At 36.3% G+C, this 25,329-nt stretch overlaps 3 protein-coding genes across 3 annotated transcripts; all 3 read left to right on the forward strand.

Moving 5' to 3' along the window:
• The first annotated feature begins 6,067 nt into the window (after window positions 1-6,067).
• LOC150048057 (olfactory receptor 2B11-like) lies at window positions 6,068-7,006 on the forward strand. The gene has a single exon (XM_090355364.1). The coding sequence runs from the start codon at window positions 6,068-6,070 to the stop codon at window positions 7,004-7,006; it is 939 nt and encodes a 312-aa protein (XP_090211490.1).
• Window positions 7,007-15,205: 8,199 nt separating this feature from the next.
• Window positions 15,206-16,144, forward strand: LOC150048058 (olfactory receptor 2B11-like). The gene has a single exon (XM_090355365.1). The coding sequence runs from the start codon at window positions 15,206-15,208 to the stop codon at window positions 16,142-16,144; it is 939 nt and encodes a 312-aa protein (XP_090211491.1).
• Window positions 16,145-23,599: 7,455 nt separating this feature from the next.
• LOC150048059 (olfactory receptor 2B6-like) lies at window positions 23,600-24,538 on the forward strand. The gene has a single exon (XM_090355366.1). The coding sequence runs from the start codon at window positions 23,600-23,602 to the stop codon at window positions 24,536-24,538; it is 939 nt and encodes a 312-aa protein (XP_090211492.1).
• Window positions 24,539-25,329: the final 791 nt, after the last annotated feature.

The following is a 25,329-nucleotide window of genomic DNA, read 5'->3' on the forward strand; positions in this document are numbered from 1 at the left end:
CAGGAAGTAGACAGGGATGCCCACTCTCTCCACTTCTCTTCAATATAGTGCTGGAACCCTTAGCCAGAGCTGTAAGGCAAGAGAAGGACATCAAAGGGATCCACATAGGGAGAGAAGAAATTAAACTATCCCTATTCGCAGATGACATGATCTTCTACCTGAGTGACCCAATAAGCTCCACTCCCAAACTCCTAGAATTAATAAACCGCTTTAGCAAAGTGGCAGGATACAAAACAAACCCACAAAAGTGAGTAGCCTTCTTCTATACCAACAATATACAAACAGAAGGCCAAATCAAGAAAATGATCCCATTCACAATAGCCCCCAAAAGAATAAAATACTTAGGAATTAACCAAAGATGTAAAGGAATTATTTAATGAAAACTATAAAAGCCTAACAAAAGAAATTAAAGATGACACTAGGAAATGGAAAGACATCTCATGCTCATGGTTAGGGAGAACCAACATAGTGAAAATGGCTATACTGCCAAAATTGATATACAAATTCAATGCCATCCCCATTAAAATCCCACAGACATTCTTTACTGAAATAGAAGATACAATCCAAAGGTTCATATGGAACAAGAAAAGACCTAGAATAGCCAAAACAATTCTAGGCAAAAAGAGCAATGCAGGTGGTATTACAATATCAGACTTCAAACTCTACTATAGAGCCATAATCACAAAAACAGCATGGTGTTGGCAGAAAAATAGACCAGAAGATCAATGGAACAGAATAGAAGATCCAGAAATAGAACCACATACATATAGTCAACTTGTATTTGACAAAGATATACAGTGGAACAAACACAGCCTATTCAATTATTGGTGCTGGCAAAACTGGGCAGCCACATGCAGAAAACTAAAAATTGACCCTAGCCTTTCACCATGCACAGCATTAACTCAAAGTGGATCAAAGACCTCAGTGTCAGACCAGAAACCATGAAACTGCTACATGATAGCATAGGGGAGACACTGGAACTCATAGACACAGGCAAAAGACTCCTAAACAGAATCCCAGGGTCACAACAAATTGGAGAGAGACTTGATAAATGGGACTATCTTAAAATAAAAAGTTTCTGCACAGATAAAAGCGTAAGTACAAAAGTAGAGAGACAGCCAACCAACTGGGAAAAGATATTTACCAATAATACATCTGACAAATGGTTAATATCCAATATCTACAGGGAACTCAAGAAACTAATCCCTCCCAAACCCAACAAAGCATTCACTAAATGGGCAAGGGAACTAAAGAGAGACTTATTAGAAGAAGAGATTAAAATGGCAGAAAAGTATATGAGAAAATGTTCATCATCCATGGTCATAAAGGAAATGCAAATAAAAACAACCCTAAGATACCACCTTACCCCAACAAGAATGGCCAAGATTTTGAACTCAGACAATGACAGATACTGGCAGGGTTGTGGAGAAAAAGGAACCCTACTACACTGCTGGTGGGATTGTAAGCTAGTTTGGCCACTCTGGAAAGCAGTATGGAGGTTTCTTAAAGAACTGAAAACTGATGTTCTCTACGATCCCGCCATACCACTTCTGGGCATCTATCCTGAACATCATAATCCAAGCTATGTTTATCTCTGCACTATTCACAATAGCCAGGCGATGGAAACAATCCAGATGCCCTACTGCAGATAAATGGATACAGAAAATGTGGTATACTTATACAATGGAATTCTACATAGCCAACAGACAAGATAAAATAGTGGCATTTGCAGGGAAGTGGATGAATCTAGAGCGAATCATGTTGAGTGAGACAAATCAAAGGATCAAAAGGCACATGGTATCCTAAATATGTGCTATTAGATCCAAACAGTACAAGAGCGAGGACTCAGTATTTGCATACCCAATGCTATGGACATAGAATGGGAAATATAAACAACTAGATAGACATAAAAACTTATGACTCTATAGACATAATGTTTTATTACATAGATTAATATGTATCTATGACATACAAGCCTTCAGCCTAATTTTGATTATGTTCTGAAATCTGAGTGCAAGTGATTGTATATATAGATTCCCTTCTTGAATACTTGTTTGTTAAATATGTCATTTTAAATATGATGTAAAAATCAATGTTAGTAAATTCTTTAATAAAAACAAAAAGGGGGGGTAAGGCCATAGCCTTGAGCTGAAGAGCTCAGGGACAGTGCCCAAAGTTCTAACTCCATGACCAACAAACAAAAACAAACCACAAACAAACAAAAAAGGTAAAATCTTAAACTACATAGTTGAAAATAAATTTTGCTTAGATTTTAAAAAGAATTGATGAAATGAGATGTTCAGGTAATTCTTATATCAATTCTCATTTATGCAAGTTAGCTCTGCCCTAACCATTTATTGCTTATTTATTGTTCAGATATCTAATTATTTTTAATTATACACCATTTGAAGCTAGAAACAACTATATTGTAAAATTGAATTGAGCTTATTTTAGAATACACTTAACAACAGAAGTGAGTCACGCCCAAAATCTATTCAGTGTATAACTAATTGTATATAAGAAGTATATCCATGAAGAACTCTGTCCCAAGGGAATTTCTCTACTAATGCACCAGGGAGATGGATGAATAGCCTCTAAAAAACAATGCCTGAGAGGGATCAGGCAAAATCTAATAGAGTACGCATAGACCATGTTCCATGTTTTCTACTATTGTCTTCCTAAGATAGAGATTTTAGTTCTTTGGCATGTGTGTTAAAGGTAAGAATTCTGAAGTTAATCTTAAAGATATCTTTGGACAATAGTTTCTCTTTCCTTTTTGAAAGTTGGAAAGGTGAAAATATGTCCTTTCACGATTTCTTGATTTGTGAAGAACTATTTTTTTTATTGTCAAGGTAGTGTATAGAGGGGTTACAGTTACAATTGCCAGATAGTAGGTACATTACTTCTCACACATTGATAATCCTTGGGAAGAACTTTTTGAAATAAGATTATGTGAATGTGTAAGATCATAGTGCCTATTTTATGTAAGAAGGCGGTTTTATTGCAGATAAAAATGGATTTTTATTGTGATCTCTTACTCTCTAAAAAGCTAAAAGTGCTATATAAAAACTGAATACAGTTTGTGATCAAAATAAAGTATGACAAGACACACACTAGAATGAACTTGTAAGGGACTTTTCAAAGATGTCATTAGGAATTGAGTCTGATGATTTATTGAAATTGCTTTAAGCTTTTGCATATAGATACACATCTACAGGCAATAGAATGGAAAATACATAGAATATACCACCGTGATGGAACTCAACAGCTGAAAGTATGAGAAATGAGAATATTATGGAAGCAATGAGAGAGCTATAATTGATAAAAATCAACTAACTTAAACATAAATCATATAAATCACAGTGCATCTCACTGAGAAGCATGTGTGTCTGCAGGGAAATAAGAGAAATGAAGGTTGAGGGATGAGCACCATTCACAGATAAGACTTCACTGAAGAAAGTCAAATATATAGAGAAAGATGTAGATATTAGCAAAATCCCCCAAAATAAAGTCAATAAAGCATTTTATTCCCACTCATTGCACCGCATTTGAGAACAGAGATCATAGAATAGTTAGTTACTGAAGGATCAAAACCAAAATTACTCTTCAAAAATATAAAGAATGAGCACAGACAGCTCACACTTGTAAATCTAGCTACTCAGAAGACTCAGATCTAAGTTCAAAGGCAGCTCAGGCAGGAAAGTAGAAAGGAGAAGTGGCACTGTGGCTCAAAGTGATAGAGTACTAGCACTGAGCAGAAAGGTCAGGGGAAGTGCTTAGGCCCTGAGTTCAAACTCCACAGCCAACAACAATGAATGAAGGATGGCCAGAGGCAGAAAGAAACAATGTGAAGGAGCAGTGTCAAGTGAATGGCTTATATACAGTAAGTATATAATGTTTGGTAAATTTAAGAATCTAAGCTATTGATGGGATGTTTTTTCATAGCTTGTGCTTAATATAAGAATTCTCTTGACCTAGAACTTCAGTGAAGATACACTTGAAAACTCAAATTGTGCTAAAAGGATACCTTGAATGATCCACATTCATTCAGGTAGCATCCTCTCATATGCTTTCTCTGGAACCTTAAAACTCTAATCCTATATGTAGTCTCAGTATCTCACTATTATATTTAAGGTGCTGAATTATTTTTTATATTTGGAGTTCACCAATTTTAAAGAACTATGGGAATTAATAATAATTATTCTAGAGTATGAATGCTAAAATGTTATCTATCCTACAACTTGGGGATGCTTTGGTAGGTATACAAACCTTATTGAGTTGCATGGCCCACAGAATCATTAAGGATTGGTTGAAAGAATCGATGCTATCACAATATTGACTAGGACAATACTTAGTTAAAGGAAATATTTTAACTGTTGGTGGCTTTCACATAAAGAATGTGAAACTTCTGCTTTCTTTCCTCAAGAATGCAATCTGGTACCATGAAACCACTAATTAATAAAATAACTCAAATGTTGGCACAGCATGCCAACTTAACTTCCCATGTGAATATCTCCCAACTTAGAAAATTATGAAGATCATGAATACTCACTTTACCATTGAAAGATAGAACAGCATCAGTAAAAACTCTGATTACTTCTTTCTCTCTCAACTTGCTGCTACAGTGAGCCACATGATTTTGTTGCTTTGAATGTACAAGAGAAAATGATGCAAATATTGAGTTACATTGAATTAGGTACATTCCAGTCATCCTATGAGTCTGAACTGAGGCACTGATAGGACCCTGAGATTAAAGTGACCTAGAGTTCAAAAATGTATTTGCAGTTATCACTGACAACGGTTCCAACTCTTCTATTAAAACAAGACTGCAAGGCCTTTGATGAACGAAAACTCATTATAGATGGATAAATTGATATGACATGAAAGATCAAATGATTTTTTTAATTTGGAGTAAATAGTTATGGAAGAAAAAAATAAATATGAAAACAGATTCTTTACAAGGAAAGCCTATGCCTTTGCAACAAACCACGCTCCACTTCTATTTCAAATGTGAGGAAACAGATGGTAAAGTGTATAAATTTCTTGCACAATTGTAAATCGTATCCAAAGTGTATTTATTTCTTACTGCGATCAAAGGACTCTTCAAGCAACTAAATGAAAATTGACAGGATTCTCTTGATTCTCCCAGCGCCAGGTTGTCTTCTCTTCTATTGTTAACCTTGATGCTTCTCCTGTTTTCACTGTTATGACATGTCTTGTAGTAGTTTCCTGAATAGGAACCATCCAATTCCAAGACTCAATGCTATGTCTATTCTTGTTGAATACCTGGAGACAGAATCAATAGTAATTTTTTTTTTGCCAGTCCTGGGCTTGAGCTCAGGGCCTGAGCACTGTCCTTGGACTTTCTCAAGGCTAGAGCTCTACCACTTGAGCCTCAGCTCCACTTCCGGTTTTTCTATATATGTGGTACCAAGGAATCGAACCCGGGTCTTCATGCATGCTAGGCAAGCATTTTAACCACTTGGCCAAACTCCCGGCCCAATAGTAATTATTTTTAACAGACTTCTCAACTGAATTTTAGGCCAGCCAAAATTGGCAAAGCACTACTTTGAAGTTTCTCCAACACAATCACTTTGACATTTAATTGAATCTCCCTGAATTCAAGAAGATAATTAAGGTCGACTTCATTATATACAGGAGGAAAATTAATAGCTGCTGATGCAAGTATATCTCTGTCTGTGCCAGTCCAGGTCTTTGGGCTTGAATTCGGGACCCTCGAGGCAATTTCTCCACTAGCTGAGCCCAAAGCAGCTTCATTTCTGGCTGTTTAGTGGTTAATTGGAGATTTACAAAAAAAAATCTCACAGGCATTCCTGCATATGATGGCTTTAAACCACAATACTTAGATTTCAGTATCATAAGTAGTTAGGATTACAGGCAGGAGCCACTGGATTGTAATTGTCATATTATGAATGGGAATTTGGACATTGATGATAGAGTTCTTAATTCTTTTCCCTAAGAGTTCCTGTACTCTATCTTCTAGGACTGGACAGCCAATGTATAATTATGCTTTCTCCTTCACTTGTCTTCAAAGAAATTGAAAAGGATGTCACTAAGTAATGAAAGCCACCCTGCAGAGTTCATTCTACTAGGATTTACTGACCGACCTTGGCTGGAGCTTCCTCTCTTCATTGTTCTTCTGCTCACATACCCCGTGGCCATGATAGGAAACATCACCATCATCCTGGTGTCCAGGTTAGACCCCCGGCTCCACAGCCCCATGTATTTCTTCCTCACCAACCTCTCGTTTATGGACATGTGCTACACCACCAGCGTCGTCCCTCAGATGCTCTTCAACCTGGGGACCTCTAGGAAGACCATCAGCTACCCTGGGTGCATTGTTCAGTTGTATGTCTTCCATATAATGGGAGGCACAGAATGTCTACTTTTGGCTCTTATGTCCTTTGATCGCTATGTGGCCATCTGCAAACCCCTGCACTACAGCCTCATCATGAACCAGCGTCTCTGCATCCTACTAGTGTCATTTATGTGGCTGACAGGAGTGATCTTTGCTTTCTCAGAAGCCACTCTTACCTTAGAGTTGCCTCTGTGTGGTATCAATACACTGGATCAATTGTCCTGTGATATTCCAGTTTTGATAAAGACAGCTTGTGGTGAAAAGGAGGCTAACGAGATTGCTCTTGCTGTGGTATGTATTTTTGTATTAGCTGTTCCTCTGTCCATGATTCTGGCTTCTTATACTAGTATTGGGCGTACCATACTAAAGATTAAATCTTCAGAAGGAAGGAAAAAGGCCTTTGGCACATGTTCCTCCCATCTCATTGTAGTTTCTTTATTTTATGGCCCACCCATTAGCATATATCTTCAGCCCCCTTCCTCCATAACGAAGGACCAGCCCAAGTTCATGGCTCTCTTCTATACAGTGGTAACTCCAACCCTCAACCCTTTCATTTATGCCTTGAGAAATAAAGATGTGAAGGGGGCATTAGGCAAGCTGTTGAAGAGCATTTTTAATTTCAAATGAATGTTTATTTACATCAAATGGTGCTATTGGACAATTTTAGCAAATTTATATGAGTTTATACGTTAATTCATTCTTGTATCATAGTCCAATCCCATGTTACATATATTTTGGCCAAAATATCTCCCCACTGATACTTTTAAAATCTGACTGGGTATGGATGAGATTCAATTAGTTAGCACCGATTCAAACACTCCACTAGTGGAATACAAAAATAAATGATTTCCCCGGTGATATGTTTGTATGTGTGTTGAACTGTATAGTAACTGTATTCAATCCTTTTAAAAATTAATAAAACATAACTTTGATAGTTGAAGCTAATCATTATAAAACTATGCCACATCTAACAGCATAAATGGATTTCCTATCACTGTTGTCTTGAAAATATTGTGTTCTCCTTGGTGTGCAATTAATGTCTGTGTGAACAGTGTGCCTTCATTTTTTGTTCAGGGTGAAACACTTACGCTCATAAAGCTATCATGAGCAGATGAATCTCAAGAATTCATGTAGATGCAATTTTGATGGGTGAAAATGGTGACATTGATGGAAATAAATTGTATTCATGGGCTGCTTTGTTCAACAGGAGCCCCTTTATATAACCACTCAAAGATAATTAAAATATGCTTTAAAAAAATCTAAACTTGGGGAAAAACTCATTGTTATTCTTAATGAGTCAGTGTCAAGTAGTTTGTATGTTTAATTAAAGAACTTATTAAATATTCAAATGAATGGAATGAGAGCTAGGGAATGAGAGTGAGGGATCAATCACCTTCCCAAGCATTCACAGGGATTCAATCTCCACACAAAAAAGCAAGATTAAAAAAAAAAGTAAAATGATTCAAATGTAGATACAAAATCTAAGACTAAATTTGAATGTTCCCCTTCATATCATTAGCATGATTCTCGTGCAACAATACAAAAGTACTGAAGTGATACTAATAGTAGATCATAATTTGGAAAATTTCTCTACAATAAATGGAACAACCCAGATGCTGATGGTGCATGCCTGTAATCCTAGATACTCAGGAGGTCAGGAGGATGAGATCTAGGAATTGCAGTTCAAAGCCAGCCCAGATAGGAAAGTTAGTGAGACTCTTAGCTCCAATTAACCACTAGAAAAATCAGTAGTGGTCTTGTGGCTCAAGTAGAGAGCTAGCCTTGAGCAAAAAGTTTCATGGACAGCATCCAACTTTCACTTCAAGCTCAATGACAAATCAAAACAAAGTTTGAAACAGCCACAGATTTCTTTTGAAACTAGGAACCAATATGAGAAAGAAAATCTTTGATTTTGTGAGATAAAAGTGACTAAATTACAACCATTAGAAATATGAGCATCTCATATGGACACAGATTTTACATGTGTTCAAAATATGTATCATGGCCGGGAATTTGGCCTAGTGGTTAAAGTGCTTGCCTAGCATGCATGAAGACCTGGGTTCGATTCCTCGGTACCACATACATAGAAAAAAAAAAAGCCGGAAGTGGTGCTGAGGCTCAAGTGGTAGAGCTCTAGCCTTGAGAAAGTCCAAGGACAGTGCTCAGGCCCTGAGCTCAAGCCCAGGACTGGCAAAAAAAACAAAATGTATCATGACAAATTAGAAGTTAGGAAATCCATTATAGAATTACACCCAAATGTTAAACTTTGTTGTGAAATTAGCCCTAATTTAGGAAAACAAAATCACACATGTTGTTTGAGGGTGAATACACATGCTTGATCATATATTGCTTATTTTCAAAAGTGAGTCATTTGGTATTTTCCAAATGCTTATGATATGATCATTATCTGAACAAATGGTTGAAAGAAAAAAAATCATTAGCCCCCAAGACAGGAAAGAAGATCCACTCTTTGAAAACCATCAGATTTTTCCATTTGGGTGTGGGAAAGATATGGTTTCTGAAGAGATTAAAGAGTCATTCAAAAGAAGTCATTGTCCTAGCTGTATTGGGTAGAAAGATGTCTTGAGGCATTTCAGAACTTGATCAGACCCTATCCATGGTAGGCCCCTGGTGTCAGAATAATCTGACTTGAAAGATGGAGCAATGAAGTTTGGTGAGAGCCATTTGAGGAAAAATGGAAAATCAGGGAGCATGATAGAAGGAGGTATGCTGTATGCATATATAGACATGTCAAAATGAAACCCCCTCATTCAAAATCTAATAAAAAAAATATGGGGGAAAACCAACATCTAACATGACTTGTGAATAATTTTTTTTGACATTTAGAAGTGAGCACCTCTGGGTTAAGAGGCCCTGCTAAGACAAGATCCTGTATGAAATGGTTACACAAGTATTTTTTTATTCTACATACACACAATGTTCAATGGAGGGACTCACTCAGCGACATACTTGAGCTGATAGCAGACCTTAGCATCATCCACACAATAACTTGTTTTGCAGGCATACAAAAAGGCAAGAATTGCTGGGTCATAGGGGAGCTCTATGTTTAGTCTTTTGAGGAACAACCATACTGCTTTCCATAGTGGTTGAACAAGTTTGCACTCCCACCAACAGTGTAGTAGTGATTCCTCCTGGTCACATCCCCTCCAGCATCTGTTGTTATTAATTTTCTTGATCCTGGCCATTCTAAGTGGAGTGAGCTGGAATCTTAGAGTTGTTTTGATTTGCATTTCCTTTATGCCAGAGATGTAGAGCATTTCTTCATGTGTCTATTGGCCATTCTTATTTCTTCTTCAGAGAAGACCCTCTTTTTTTTTTCCAGTCCTGGGCTTGAGCTCAGGGCCTGAGCACTGTCCTTGGACTTTCTCAAGGCTAGAGCTCTACCACCATTTCTGGCTTTTTTCTATGCATGTGGTGCCGAGGAATCGAACCCAGGTCTTCATGCATGCTAGGCAAGCCCTTTAACCACTAGGCCAAACTCCCAGCCCCAGAGAAGACCCTCTTTAAGTCTTTGGCCCATCTTTTAATGGGATGGTTGTTTCTTTGGAGGTTAGTTTTGGAGTGATTCAATTTTTTGAGCTGTTGATATATTTTAGATATGAAGCCTTTGTCGGTTGTATGGTTAGTGAAGATCTTCTCCCACTCTGTAAGCTTCCTAATTTGCTAGCTATGTCTTTTGCCATACAGAAGCTCTCGTCCAGAAACAAGGACATACTAAATCCACTAGCACAACGATGTTCATTGCAGCACTATTTACCCTAGCAAAGATATGGAACCAACCCAGATGCCCTTCAGTTGATGAATGGATCAATCAGATGTGGTATTTGTACACAATGGAATTCTATGCTGCAGTCAGAAAGAATGACATTGACCCATTTGTAAAGAAATGGAAAGACTTAGAAAAAATCATATTAAGTGAAGTAAGCCAGACTCAAAGGAACATAGGCTCAATGGTTTCCCTCATTTGTCATAATCAGTAGAAACCTTGGGTCTCTAGCAGAGATTTACAATAGAACAAAATGTAAATTCATAAGGCCATATAGAATGACGCTAAATGTAAGGACCTCCAATATATACAACAAAAGCCATATAATGAGTGATTGTTGTTGTCCTTAATGGACTATGTTATCTCTCATCTCTTTTGCTGTCCCTTGGTTATTTCATATTGTTATAGTATTTCACCTTGTTATCTGATATATTGTATATATGATTACTTGGCTATTGGAAATAAGATAGGGAAGGGAGAAAAGCAAGATGAGGGGCTGGGTTGGGGGGAGGGAAATGTGGACCAAGACATGAGAAAGGGTATCAATGTACATGAAGTAATGTATCTGGCTAATATAATGTAACCCTTCTATTAATTACAATAGAAAAATATATGAAAAAAACAAAAAGGCAAGAATTATGGGATCATGGATGCTTCCAAGTTGACAAAAGATGGATTCATGACATTCAAGCTTGATTGTCAAGTTGATTGGATTGAGAAGTGCCTAGTTAGTACGACAGGTGTTTGGGTATTTCTGTGAGGGTGTTTCCAGAAAGAATTAAGTATGGACTCTCTCTGCATGTAGAGGACACCACTGCATAAACTGGAGGCCCAAGTACAGTAATGGGGGTAACAATGAGAATCTATTTATTTGTTCTCTGGGACTCTGAGAGGATCATAGTACTTAATACACAAGAAAGAGATGGAAAGTATTGTACTTCAGGAAGGTTCCTCTAAAACATGGCAATTCTGCATTCAGTGCCTTCAGGAACAACTAGCCTTCTCTTGGTAGTTAATCCTTTCCCTTCTCTTGGTAGTTAATCCTTTCCCAAACCTCTCACTTAAATCAACTTTAAAGACATTTATATTAACACTATATATCAAAGAATTTAACTTGCCTAACATGAAGTATGAAGCTTTAACTACACTACAGAGAAAACATTTGTAAAAGATGACTTTTAAAATCTCATGAATACACATGGCAGTGTGTTTCATTCAGATCCCAAGTAATAAGATAGAGCTTTGTAGAGTAGAATAATGATGCTTTTCATTGTCAAAGTTAAAATATGTATGTGACTTTAGCTAAGTATAACTATGCCACAGTACTGTGAAATATATATGGTTACTTAATCTCAATAAAGTAATGCACCTACTACTTGGAGAATGTAACTGTAATCCCTCTAAACATTATCCTACAATAAAAAATAAAAATTAAAAATTAAAAAAAAAGAAATCTTTGGAGCCAGGCACTAGTGGCTCACTCCTGTAATCCTGGCTACTCAGGAAGCTGAGATTTGATGAATGCAGTTCAAAACCAGCCCAGGACACAAAAGTGTACGAGACTCTTATCTCCAACTAACTACCAGAATACTGGAAGTAGTGCTGTGGTTCAAGGGGTAGGGTGGTAGCCTTGAGGGGTAGGGTGGTAGCCTTGAGCTGAAGAGCCCAGGTCCAGAGTTCAAGTCCCACAACTGACCCAAAATGAGAAGGAGAAGGAGAAGGAGAAGGGGAGGAAGAGGAAGAAGAAAAATCTTTGGGGAAAAAGAAGAAAATGCTCTTTACTTTAATCCTTTCATAAAAGCAACCTAAACGGCCTGATGATATCTAATGAGTTATTGTTAAATTATTCCAATCTCATTGTCACCTCAACAAAACAGGTCACAGGTTTCAATGGGAGATTTCATTGTTTTGTGGACTTCAGACAGCCTCTGATTCAAGATTTGCAAGTGAATGTTATTTATACCATATGTAGATGTATTTATGTGCACATAAATATATATGGCATATATATGTCTGTCTGTGTATATATATATATATATAGTTGAGTATATATATAGAGAATCATAAATAAAGTCCAGTTAGACCTTTACATGAAGTTATGTAGTGGAACAGAGAATAAATCTGTGGAAGGGGAAAGAACTAAAAAAAATTTAGGCATCTATGAAATGAAAAAAGGAATAGGGGCTCATATTTTGAGTTACTATTGCAGAAAGGAGAGTACATTATATATCATTGGAGGAGGTTATAAGTAGAGGGGCAGATAGAGAGTTTCATTTTATCTTTCCTATAAAAACATACTATGACATCTGTTTTAAATATTCCTTGATTCTCTTTTGTATGAAGTTTATGCCTTCCAGTGTATTAACTAGGAATAATAACATCTAATTGGACTAGTCTAAAACTTAAATAAAATGTTCAAGGAACTCTGATATCGATTCTCAATGATCATTACTCCAAGCAAAATACTGAATTATTGTTAAGCTGTCTAATTATTTTTATTACATTCCATTTGAAATTAGAATGGACTCTGTTGGAAAATTGAGTTTATTTTAGAATACACATAACAAAAGAGACTTACACCCAAAATCTATTCAGTGTATAACTAATTGTACATAAGAAGTATATCCATAGAGATCTGAGCCCCAAGGAAATGTCTCTACTAACACACTTGGGAGAAGGTGAATGAATGGCCTGTAGAAAAACAATGCCTGAGAGGTGTCAGGAAAAATCTACAAATAAAATACTCATAGGGCATATTCAATGTTTTCTTTTTTTTTGCCAGTCTTGGGCTTAAGCTCAGGGCCTGAGCACTGTCCTTGGATTTTTCTCAAGGCTAGAACTCTACCACTTGAGCCTCAGCACCACTTCTGGCTTTTTCTAAGTATGTGGTACCAAGGAATCGAACCCGGGTCTTCATGCATGCTAGGCAAGCACTCTACCAGTAGGCCAAACTCCCAGCCCCCATATTATTCAATGTTTTCTATCAATGTCTTCCTAACACGGAAGTTGTTGGCCTTTGGCAACTGTGTAGAATGAAAAAAAGCACATTTCTGAAACGAATCTTAAAGATGTCTTTGGGCAGCAGCTTCTCTTTCCTTTTTGAAAGATAGAAATGTGAAAACATATCCTTTCATAATTGCTTGTGTATGAAGAAGTTTTTTAAATAAGGTAAGAAAAATAAGTGAATGTGTGAGATCATATAGTGCCTATGTATGTAAGAGGGCAGCTTCTGTTACATATAAAAATTAACAAATTTCTTCTTGTGATCTTTCAATGTCTACAAAAAATCAAATACATTGGGTGTTGAAAATAAAGAATGGGCCTGTCGCAGTGGCTTATACTTGTTATCCTAGCTACTAAGGAGGCTGAGATCTGAGGATCAAGGTTCAAAACCAGTGTGGGCACTAAAGACCATGAGACTTTTATCTCCAATTAACCTCTAGAAAACAAAAAGTGGGGCTTGGTTCAAGGGTAGGGAAGTAGCCTTGAACTGAAGAGCTCAAGGACAGTGCCCATACCCAGAGTCCAAGCCCACGAAGGACAAAAACAAAAAGAAAATAAATTATGACCAAGAGATACTAGAAAAAAACAAGCGAGGAGAGATTCAAAGATATCAGTAGGACTTGAATGTGGCAATTTATTTTAAATGGCTTTAGACATCTGTATGTCAATATACTCCTGCAGAAATTAGAATGGAAAATGCAAAGAAGATACAAGTGTGGTGGAAATCAACACCTGAAAGTATGGAAGATGAGACTATTATGGGAGTAATGAGAGAACTCATGGTATAACTGATATAATTAGTGAGTTTAAATTTAAGTCACAGTGCATCTCTGAGAGGCACAAGTGCTATGTGACTGCAGGGATATAAGAGAGATGAAGGACTGACAGAAAGGACTACACTGAATAAACCAAAAACTATGAGCAAAATCCCAAATAATAGATTAAATATTTCATCCTTACTAGAGAGATCATTGTCATTGCAATGCATTTGAGAACATAGATCATGGAATAATTATTTCCTGAAAGATCAAATCCATAATTCACACTTTAAAAATATAAAGAATGGCCAATGGTAAAAAGAAATACAATGTCAATACTGTAGAATTAAATGTATTATCTTTATCTTAACTTCCCATATGAATATCTCCCACTTTAACAGAAGACTGTGAATATTATGAAAATTCGCTCCACCATTGAAGGAGAGAACATCAACAAAAATTCTGATTATTTCATCTTTCTCTTACTACTTACTGCTATAAGTCAGCTACTTGACTTGTTGCTTTGAATGTGTCCTTTCTTTTAAAAGCAAGAGAAAATGACCGGAAAGTATTGAATTACTTTGATTCAATTTGATCCCATAAATCCTGTGAGGCTGAACTGAGGTACTGATAGTCAGGATCCCAAGAATGCAGAGACCTAGAGTTCAAAAATGAGTTATCACTGACAACTGTATTAAAACAAGATTATTAAGATGCTTGATGGCCCGAAAATTTCTTACAGATGGATAAATTAATTCAATTGTGGCATAAAGCACAAATGATCTTTAACATTTTAAGTAAATAGGTATGGAAGAATCAGACAAAACCACATTGTTTTTTTTTCTTTTTCTTTTTTTTTTTTTGTGGGTCAAGGGGCTTAAACTCAACCTGGGCACCATCCCTGAGCTCTTCAGCTCAAGGGTAACATACCCTGCTACCCTTGAGCCAAGCCCCAGTTCCCATTTTTAGAGGTTTATTGGAGATAAGAGTTTCAGGTCCTTTTGTGCCTGGGCTGGCTTGAACCTTGATCCTCAGATCTCAGCCTCCTGAGCAGCTAGGATTACAGGCATGAGCCACCAGTGCCAGGCAAATATTTTTCATTGAAATGTTATGAATGGGAATTTGATCTCTAGTGCTAGAGTTCTGGATTCTTTTCCCCACGAGGTCCTGCAAAATATCTTCTAGATTGGGCACTCAGTGTACAATAATGGTTTCTCATTCTTCATTTGTCTTTTCTTGTTACCACTTTCCTATCATAGGTAAAAGAAATTGAAAAGGATGTCACTAGGTAATGAAAGCCACCCTGCAGAGTTCATTCTCCTAGGCTTTGCTAACCACCCTTGGCTGGAGCTTCCTCTCTTCATTGTTCTTCTGCTCACATACCCCTTGGCCATGATGGGAAACGTCGCCATCATCCTGGTGTCCAGGTTAGACCCCCGGCTCCACAGCCCCATGTATTTCTTCCTCACCAACCTCTCCTTTCTGGACATGTGCTACACCACCAGCATCGTCCCTCAGATGCTCTTCAACCTGGGGACCTCTAGGAAGACCATCAGCTACCCTGGGTGTATTGTTCAGTTGTATGTCTTCCATATAATGGGAGGCACAGAATGTCTACTTTTGGCTCTTATGTCCTTTGATCGCTATGTGGCCATCTGCAGACCTCTGCACTACAGCCTCGTTATGAACCAGCGTCTCTGTGTCCTACTAGTGTCATTTATGTGGCTGACAGGAGTGATCTTTGCTTTCTCAGAAGCCACTCTTACATTACAATTGCCCCTGTGTGGTATCAATACCCTGGATCACTTGTTGTGTGAAATTCCAGTTCTGATAAAGACAGCTTGTGGTGAAAAGGAGGCTAATGAGCTCGCATTGTCTGTGGTATGTATTTTTATATTAGCTGTTCCTTTATGCTTGATTCTGGCTTCTTACGCTAGTATTGCACATGCAGTACTGAAGATTAAATCTTCAGAAGGAAGGAAAAAGGCCTTTGGCACATGTTCCTCCCATCTCATTGTAGTTTCTTTATTTTATGGCCCAGCTATCAGCATGTATCTGCAACCCCCCTCTTCCATCACAAGGGACCAGCCCAAGTTCATGGCTCTCTTTTATGCAGTGATGACTCCAACCCTCAACCCTTTCATCTATACCTTGAGAAATAAGGATGTGAAGGGGGCATTACGCAAGCTGCTGAAGACTGTTTTTAATGTCAAATGAATATTTACATTAAGTGATGTTCTTGAACAATTATAGCAAGTTTATATGAATTTATATGATGTCATTCTTGTCTCATAGTCTAATCCCATATTCCTTATTTCCCTTGCCAAATGGTCTCCTCTCTGATATTTTTTATAATTTTATTGAGTATGGATGAGATTCAACTAATTAGCACCAATTTGCAAAGTGCATTGGTGACAATACAAAAATAAATGACTTCCCTCATTGATAAATATATAGGCATATATTGAACTAGTAATTGCATTACATAATAGAAGAAAATAGTAAATTATAAATTTGTTAATTGAAGCTGGTCGTCATAAAACAGTATGAATGAATTTCCTAACAGTGCTGTCTGAAAAATAATGTACCCCCTTGGTGTTTGGTCAATGTGTGAACAGTGTGCCTTGCTCTTTTGTTCATTGTGAAACACTGTATGCTCACAGAGCTATTATGAGTTGATCAACATCAGTAATTCATACAGATGCTCGTCTTCTCATTTTTAAGGGGTGATGTTGATCAAGATGCATTGTAGTCATAAACTGCTCTGGTCACCCAGAGCACCTTTGCATAACTACTTAAAGATAATAAAAATATAGTTTAAAAAAGAACCTGAACTGTTAGTGAGTTTATGTCAAGTATTTTGCAAGTTAATTAAAAAAACTTATTTCATATTCAAATGAATAAAACAAGACCTAATGATATAGGTTAGTGATGGAGCACTGTGCCTACATCCTCAAGAGTCCATGCTCAGACAACAAAATAAATAAAATGATTACAATGGATATACAAAAATGAACACATTTTAATGTTCTTTTGAACATCATAAGCATGATCCTTGCAAAGCAATGAGAAAGCAATAAAGTGATACTAGTAATGGATCATAACTTAGAAAGTTTCTCTACAAATGGGTACCAAGACATGTGAAAGGGTATCAATGTATGTGAATTAATGCACCTTCTATCTGGCAAATATCATGTAACCCTTTTACTAATTACAATAAAAAAAACAAAGATAAATCCCCAATACTGGATCAGACACTTAAGTTTAACGTTCTAAAATTTTTGGACTTTCTAATTAATAAAATTATTCCAGAGTTATAAAAAAAAAGAAAGTTTCTCTACAAAAATTGGAATAGCCTGTGATTTCTTTTGAAATTGGGGATCAATATAAGAAAGAAAAATTTTGATTTTGTGTGATAGAAATATGAGGCTGGGTGTGGTAGCTCACATCTGTAATCCTAGCTACTCAGGAGGCTGAAATCTAAGGATCAAGGTTCAAAGCCAGCCCATGCCCAAAAGGACCTGAGACTTTTATCTCCAATTAACCTCTAGAAAATGGGAAGTGGGGCTTAGCTCAAGGGTAGGATGGTAGCCTTGAGCTGAAGAGCTCAGAGACAGTGCCCAAGCCAAGTTGAAGCCCCATGACCCACCAAAAAAAAAAAAAGAAAGAAATATGGGTACCTTTTATGGACACAGATTTTAGGCACAAACAATGTTCAAAATCTGTATCATGACAAATTAGAAGTTATGAAAATTTGCTTTAGAATTACACTCAAAGCTTTAAAAGTTATCATGAAATATGTTCTAATTTATGAACACAAAGACACAATGTGTTGTATGATTGTGAATGCATATCTGATAATTTATTATATGTTCCATACTGAAAATATAGACCATTGTTTTTGAAAATAAATCATTTTTCCAAATTCCTATGGTATAATCATTATCTGAACCAATAGTTGAAAGAAAAATGCTACAGCCAGTGACAAGAACCAGATCTACTCTTTGAAAGCTACCAAATCTACCATTTGAGTTTTACTAAAAAGCAGTTCCTGAAAGCATTATAATGATATTAAAAGAAGTTAACATTTTAAAAAAGGAATTATATTGAATGGGTCAGGAAAATAAGGCACATATATATATAATGGAATTATACTGTTCATCAGAAAGAATGATCTTGTTCCATTTGTAAGGAACAAGGAAAGACTTGGAAAAGATTATATTAAGCAAAGTAAGCCAGACACAAAGAAACATAGGTTGCATGGTTCTCCTCATATGTGGTAAATACAAGTAAATACACTGGATGATTAAAAAAATACACTTGGATATGATAAAGTACACAGCTCTCTAGACATTTACACAGTGAGATCAAAGAAAAATATTCTCAGGAGAGAATCACAAAGGCTCATAGCTATGTACATGTGATCATATAAAATAATATTTGTCAAGATAAATTCCCTAAAATGGAAACAAGAAGGGTTTTTTGTTGTTGTTTTGCTTTTTTCTTTGCCACTGTTTTTGTTTTCAGTACCATTTTCTTATTGGTAAAGTTATCTGTTTGGGGAAGGTAAAGAGTGATACTCAAAGGGTGAACAAAAGGTAAGCAATCGAGCAGTGATGTTAACCAGGTACTTTGTTGAAAATGAACTATACAACTTGTGGATGGGGACAGGAAGGGAAAATCTGTGTGCGATGAAAAGGAGATGTACTATTACCTGACTTATGCAACTGTATCTCCTCTGTACATCCCCTTTACAATCACTATATAGATATATATTTATATGTATATATATTTTAAGTCATATATTTTCTTTTTTAATTGTATTTTGTTGGCATGATGTATAGAAGGGTTAGAGTTACATTTGTCAGGTAGTGGATATATTACTTCTTGAGCATTGAAACAAGGCATATATTTTCAATAGGAAAATAGAAAGATGTTTCTGGGCATCTGTGAACTTGGTCAGATCCCATCATGGCAGACTCAATGATATAAAAGACTAAACTGATTTGAAAGGTAGAGCAATGACGTTTGTTTAGACTGGTTCAGAAAAGGGAGGGAAGATGAGGGTGAGTGATAGAGTGAGGCGAGCCTGATCAAGGTATAGTGCATGCCTATATAGACAAGTCAAAATGTGTGAATAACATCTAAAACATCTTCATTTAGAAAAACCAGAAGCATTGGGCCGGGAATTTGGCCTAGTGGTTAAAGTACTTGCCTAGTATACATGAAGACCCAGGTTTGAGTCCTCGGTACCACATACATAGAAAAAAGCCGGAAGTGGTGCTGAGGCTCAAGTGGTAGAGCTCTAGCCTTGAGAAAGTCCAAGGACAGTGCTCAGGCCCTGAGCTCAAGCCCAAGACTGGCAAAAAAAAAAAACAACAACAGAAGCTAACATTTGGATTGGGAGGCCCCACTTAGTGTCATGTATGACATTGTTATCCATATTTTGTGGGGTTTTGTGGTTTTTACTTTGTTTTGTTTGTTTTATTGTTGTTGTTTTGTAGCATTTCTTCCTCACACAGTCACTCAGAGATCAATGCTATTGGGATTCAAAGGACTCATTCAGCTACTTGCTTGAGCTGGTAGCAGACCATGATACTAGTTTTGCAAGCACACAAAAAGGGAAAGTTAGGAACTATGGGTAGTTCCATGGAGCTTTTAAAGGATGCTCTGAGAGGTCAGGCAATAAGTGACGGGTGACTGTGTCTCCAGGGAGATGATGAGGAGAAGATATTTGACATTATTATGGGAAATCAAAATATGCACTGAAGAATCTAAAAAGTACCTGGCAAAGTAAATGCACTTAGTGCTATGAGGTGAGTGTGACTGTTTAGGAAGCCAGGAACAGAATTTCATATCTTAGGGAGATTTGCTTGGTCAACAAGTTGACAAAAGGTATCTTCATAATGGTTACTCTTAATAGTCAGTTCTATTTGATTAGTGCCCAGATTAGTAAAACAAATCTTTAGGTATGTCAGAGAGGGTGTTTCCAGAAAGAATTAAGTGAATAAATTGGAGGCCCAAGTATAATAAAGAAAGTAAAAAGATCGTGTATGTATTCTTTCTAGTCTCCTATTGACTTCCATGATGTGATATGCTCAGCTTTATCCCACACTCCCTGCCTTGGTAGCCTGAAACCATGAGGCAAAATAAATTGTTGCTGTCTTTAAGGTTTTTATGTCAAGTATTTTGTCATGCTGACAAAAAAAAAAAACCCGACACGTGACTCACATGATAAGCCATCAGTAAAAGAAGATGTAAAAGGATACAACCAGCTCAATAATGATTTTTAAAATCTAATTAAAAACTGGCAAGGGACCAGAGTACATCTTCTAAAATATTGATACATAGTCAAATGACACTTGAAAGATAAATTCTTCACATAATAAGCCATTCGGTAAATAAGTAGGTGTCACACGTATGTCAAAGTGACTACAATTCCCCATGAATACCAAGTGACAATTTTGGGCTGTTTAAATTAGTATCTGATAGGTTGAGAAACTGAAAATACTTAACAGGAGACCTGCTGTCATCTCAACTCAATTAGGTAAAACTTTGTAGACAATAAGTATTTCCACAATGAATTATGTCCCAAAGAATTGTCTCTGGCAAATCATCTGGGAAGAGGATAAATGAGTGGTCTGTGTGCAAACAATGCCCAGGAGTTCTCAGCTAGCATGTACAAATACCATGGCCACAGAGCAACATGTTATTTTCTAGTATTGTCATCCCAGCCTGGGGTGTTTCTCCTTTAGTGCCCTGCATCAACTGAAAAACTAGACACTCTGAAGGTAATTGTTAGTATGCACCTGGTTTTTTGTTTGTTTAAAAGTCTTTCTCTGTAATTCTGAAAATGTCTGATGAATTCCCTTCATAATTCCTTTATACTATGTAATATTTACCAAAATAACAAAACGAAAAACACACTTATGCTTAGAGGCTATGAATCCTCAAGAAGGGCCGGGATGCATTATGATCATAGTACCTGATACACATAGGAGAGATGTGGAGCATTGTACTTCAGGACGCCTCCTCTAAGCCATGGTAATTCTGCACTCCATTACTTCAGGAACAGCTAGCCTTCTCTTTGTGATTAATCTCTTTCCATACCTCTCACTCAAATCAACTTCAAAGACATTTCCAATGAATACTATATATCAAAGAGTTTAACTTGCATACAATGAAACATGAAATATTAAATACACTACAAAAAACATTTTAAAATAGGATAAAATATGCCATGAATACTTATATCAGTATGTTTCATCCAGATTCTATGCAATAAGAAAATGCTCTTTGCTTTAATCTTTTCAACAAAGCAGTTTACAGTACCTGATGGTGTCTAATGCATTTGTTGTTCTAATGCTCTGATCTCTTATTGTCACCTGTCATTCTGTTCTGTAGAGTTCAGACAGCCTCTGTTTCAGTATTTTTAAGTGAATGTTATTAGATCTATAAACTATGTATAATGCATACATATACATAGCATATAAGTATGTTTATGTACATATATTTGAGTATAAATTTTACTTTGGGGATGTGAAATTAAAAATATAAAACAAAATCACATTGACTAAGGTGAATAATATGTAAAGAATCCTAATGTTACAAAAGTAATGAAATTTATTGAAGAATACTGAAGTAAATACTGTCATTCAATATAGTTATAAGTAATTGTGGGAAAGTTAAGGGACTATCAAATCTAAAATTATTTTTAAATGCCTAAAGATAGTGAGTAGTATAAAATTATTAAAGGTGAATATGATTAATAAATAAGTAGACAATTGATGAATGAATAGTTCAAGTATTCAGTAATGTGGACAAATTCTCATTTTGTAATATTTAATGATTTATAAAGTATATTTCATAGTTCCTTGCCAGCAGATAATTTCACTCTAAGAATTTAGACAAAGATATGACCCTATAGTTTGCTAAAATAATTAAAATAGCATCTTAAATAATATCAGCTACACAAGGTATAGAAGCACATTTATTCAGGAAACTTTCCTAGATTATAGTTTCCACAGAAAATATTCCACAGAAATATTGAAACAGAACTTACAATCAGTTTCAATACCTAGTAGCATTCGGTGACAATCTGAGGATAACACTGAGGATTTACTGAAATAAGGAATGTGAAAAATATTCTTATAATAAGAATAGGACTAACATTCTTAACCATTAGATGACTCAAATAGTGACTCAGAATTTTATCTGTGGGAAGTTATCTGACCTTCCCATATGGATATCACTAACTTTATCAGAAATTGTGGATTTCATGAAGCACATTTAACAAAGAAAAGAACAGAATAAAGAAAAAAAACCCTCATTACCTAATTAATGTTTTCCAAAATACAGCATTACTCAGATTGTGGATCTTATTGTTTTCAATATACATTTTAGCTGGAAATCAAAAAAAGTTGAATATTTGAAAAACATAAAACTAATTTATGATCTGAGTAAGTTCTTCCTTGAATTGATAAGTTAACTCTTCTCTTGACACTTGGGGATTTCAAAATTGTATTTATTTATTTTTTTGCCGGTCCTCAGGGCATGAGCACTTTCCTAGGACTTTCTCAAGGCTAGAGCTCTACCATGTGAGCTTCAGCACCACGTTCTGCTTTTTTCTATGTATGTGGTACCGAGGAATTGAACCTGGGTCTTCATGCATGCTAACGCAAGCACTCTACCACTAGGCCAAACTCCTGGCCCTCAAAAAAGTATTTATAGCTGTGTGTAATTAGTAGAACACTTACAACTGCCTAAACTTTAAAAAGATGTGTCAACTCAATAAAGAAGTCTATACAATGTAGGCTAACTCACTAAAATTTATCAAAGATTTTTAAATGTCCAACGTTTAGATTAAGTAGATGTTCAAGACAAAAAAAATGTATAAAATAAGAAAAGAATGTTTTGAACATGGAGAGACCAAGGCCACTGTAATAAACAAAGTGATTATGTAATTATTGAACTTTTATGATCATTACTTTGAAATTCTAATAATTTCATTTTTATTTAATCTGAAGTAGTTAATAAAGACAGTTTAAGGTCAAAGTCCTCTTACTATTTGTGGACATTATATAATTATTCCACTGAGCAATTGGTGATAGACAAATCTTTCCTGATGAATTTTATTACTTTTTTAAAAGAAAATCTCTCATTGTATTATCACTATCTCAATACTTTGACTTCTCTTAGGATTTCACTAATGATGCTTCTGAAAATAAGCTATTCAATTCATCACCCTCCAACGCAGTGTCTTCTCCAGCAAAGGCTTAGAGATAAATCAGATATCCTTCATTATGATAGCTTCCTCAGAAGATTATTATGCAAGACAAATTTGAAAAGCATGGCTTTGGACTTTCCCAGTCACTTACACTTTTAACTTAATTTTCATTAGAACCCAATGATAGAGTTACAGTCATCCTTATAACACACAGGAAAAAATTCAGTTTCAAAATAAGTGAATAATTTACAGAGGGCAATTAATTTAATAAAGGGTATCATAACAAAAACCTAGAGTCACCGGGTAACTGAACAGTGGATATTATATCTCTTACCATACCTAATCTGCTATGCCTGTGTAGTAAAGGTCTAATTGCATTTTAAAATTTTTCAAAATTTCTACTTTTTCTGATACCACCATACTGTTTGTGAAATCAACTAACGGCAATGGAATTCATGAATGAAAGCCACCCTGAAGAGTTCATTCTCCTAGGCTTTGCTGACCGGCCTTGGCTGGAGCTTCCTCTATTCATTATTCTTGTGATCACATACCCCATCGCTATGTTGGGAAACATCACCATCATCCTGGTGTCCAGGTTAGACCCCCGGCTCCACAGCCCCATGTATTTCTTCCTCACCAACCTCTCCTTTTTGGACATGTGCTACACCACCAGCATCGTCCCACAGATGCTGGTTAACCTGGGAAGTTCCACAAAGACAATCAGCTATACTCGGTGTGTGCTTCAGCTTTATTTCTACAGCATAATGGGAGGCACAGAAAGTCTACTCTTGGCCATTATGTCCTTTGATCGCTATGTGGCCATCTGCAGACCCCTGCACTACACCCTCATCATGGACCAGCGCCTCTACATCCTGTTGATGTCCATTGTGTGGGTGACTGGAATGACCTATGCAATTTCTGAAGCTTCCATGACGCTCCAGTTGCCCATGTGTGGCGCCAATAAACTGGACCACTTGGTATGTGAAATTCCAGTTCTGATCAAGACTTCCTGTGGAGAAAAGGAGGCCAATGAGCTTGCACTCTCTGTGGCATGCATTTTTGTACTGGCTGTTCCTCTATGTTTAGTTCTTTCTTCCTATGCTAAAATTGGACATGCTATATTAAATATTAGTTCTTCAGAAGGAAGGAAAAAGGCCTTCGGGACATGTTCCTCTCATCTCATTGTTGTTTTGTTATTTTATGGCCCTGCTGTTAGCATGTACCTGCAGCCTCCCTCCTCCTTCACAAGGGACCAGCCCAAATTCATGGCTCTCTTCTATGGAGTGGTGACTCCAACCCTCAACCCCTTCATCTACACCCTGAGGAATAAGGATGTGAAGGCAGCATTAGGAAAATTAGTGAGAAGAATTTTCAGTTCTAAGTAATATTTGTTAGAGAGTAACTGATACAATTTAAAAATTATACCAGGTTTTGCTCTATTGCAAATCTTGTAGGACGCTAAATGAAAGGATCTCTAGGATATAGAAACATAAGCCATATAATGAATGATTGTTGTTCTTAAAGTACTATGTTATCTCTCATCTCTTTTGCTGTCCCTTGGTTATCTCATATTGTTACAGTATCTCACTTTGTTACCTAATATATCGGATATATTTGTATTTGGTTATTTGAAATTGGATAGGGAAGGGGGGAAAACAAGATGAGAGGTGGGGGTGGGGGGAGGGAAATGGGGACCAAGACATGTGAAAGGGTATCAATGTATGGGAATTAATGCACCATCTATCTGGCAAATATCATGTAACCCTTCTATTAATTACAATAATAAATAAAAATTAAAAATAAATAAATAAATAAATAATAAAAATTATACCAGGCTTATATAGGATTCTCTAATACCTCATTTTGTCTCTTAGATTTCATGTGAATTATTTTGGAATATTTTGTGTTTCTTTCATTCTTCAGAATGACATTTAGAAAGGATTAACTGAAATGTATTAGGGTGAGTATTATCTTGTGAAAATATATTAATTTGTCCACTCTTCTTCTTACATTGTAAAATTGTTAACTGTTAAGTAATTAAAGTGTTGTAATATAAAGTATAATGCAAATGAATTACTTAAGCTAACCATTGGAAAAAAAGTAGGGCATATGTTCATATTTATAATATCCTGTCAGATTTGACAGAGAAACATTTTATTTCTCTGCAATTCTAGCC

Source organism: Megascapheus bottae, chromosome 22, assembly GCF_031878675.1.
Source record: "Megascapheus bottae isolate mThoBot1 chromosome 22, mThoBot2.hap1, whole genome shotgun sequence".
NCBI lineage: Eukaryota > Metazoa > Chordata > Mammalia > Rodentia > Geomyidae > Megascapheus > Megascapheus bottae.

Excerpts from the sequence above, each read along its gene's own strand:
- LOC150048058 (XM_090355365.1), top strand. The coding sequence starts at position 15,206 with ATGTCACTAGGTAATGAAAGCCACCCTGCAGAGTTCATTCTCCTAGGC.
- LOC150048057 (XM_090355364.1), top strand. The coding sequence starts at position 6,068 with ATGTCACTAAGTAATGAAAGCCACCCTGCAGAGTTCATTCTACTAGGA.
- LOC150048059 (XM_090355366.1), top strand. The coding sequence starts at position 23,600 with ATGGAATTCATGAATGAAAGCCACCCTGAAGAGTTCATTCTCCTAGGC.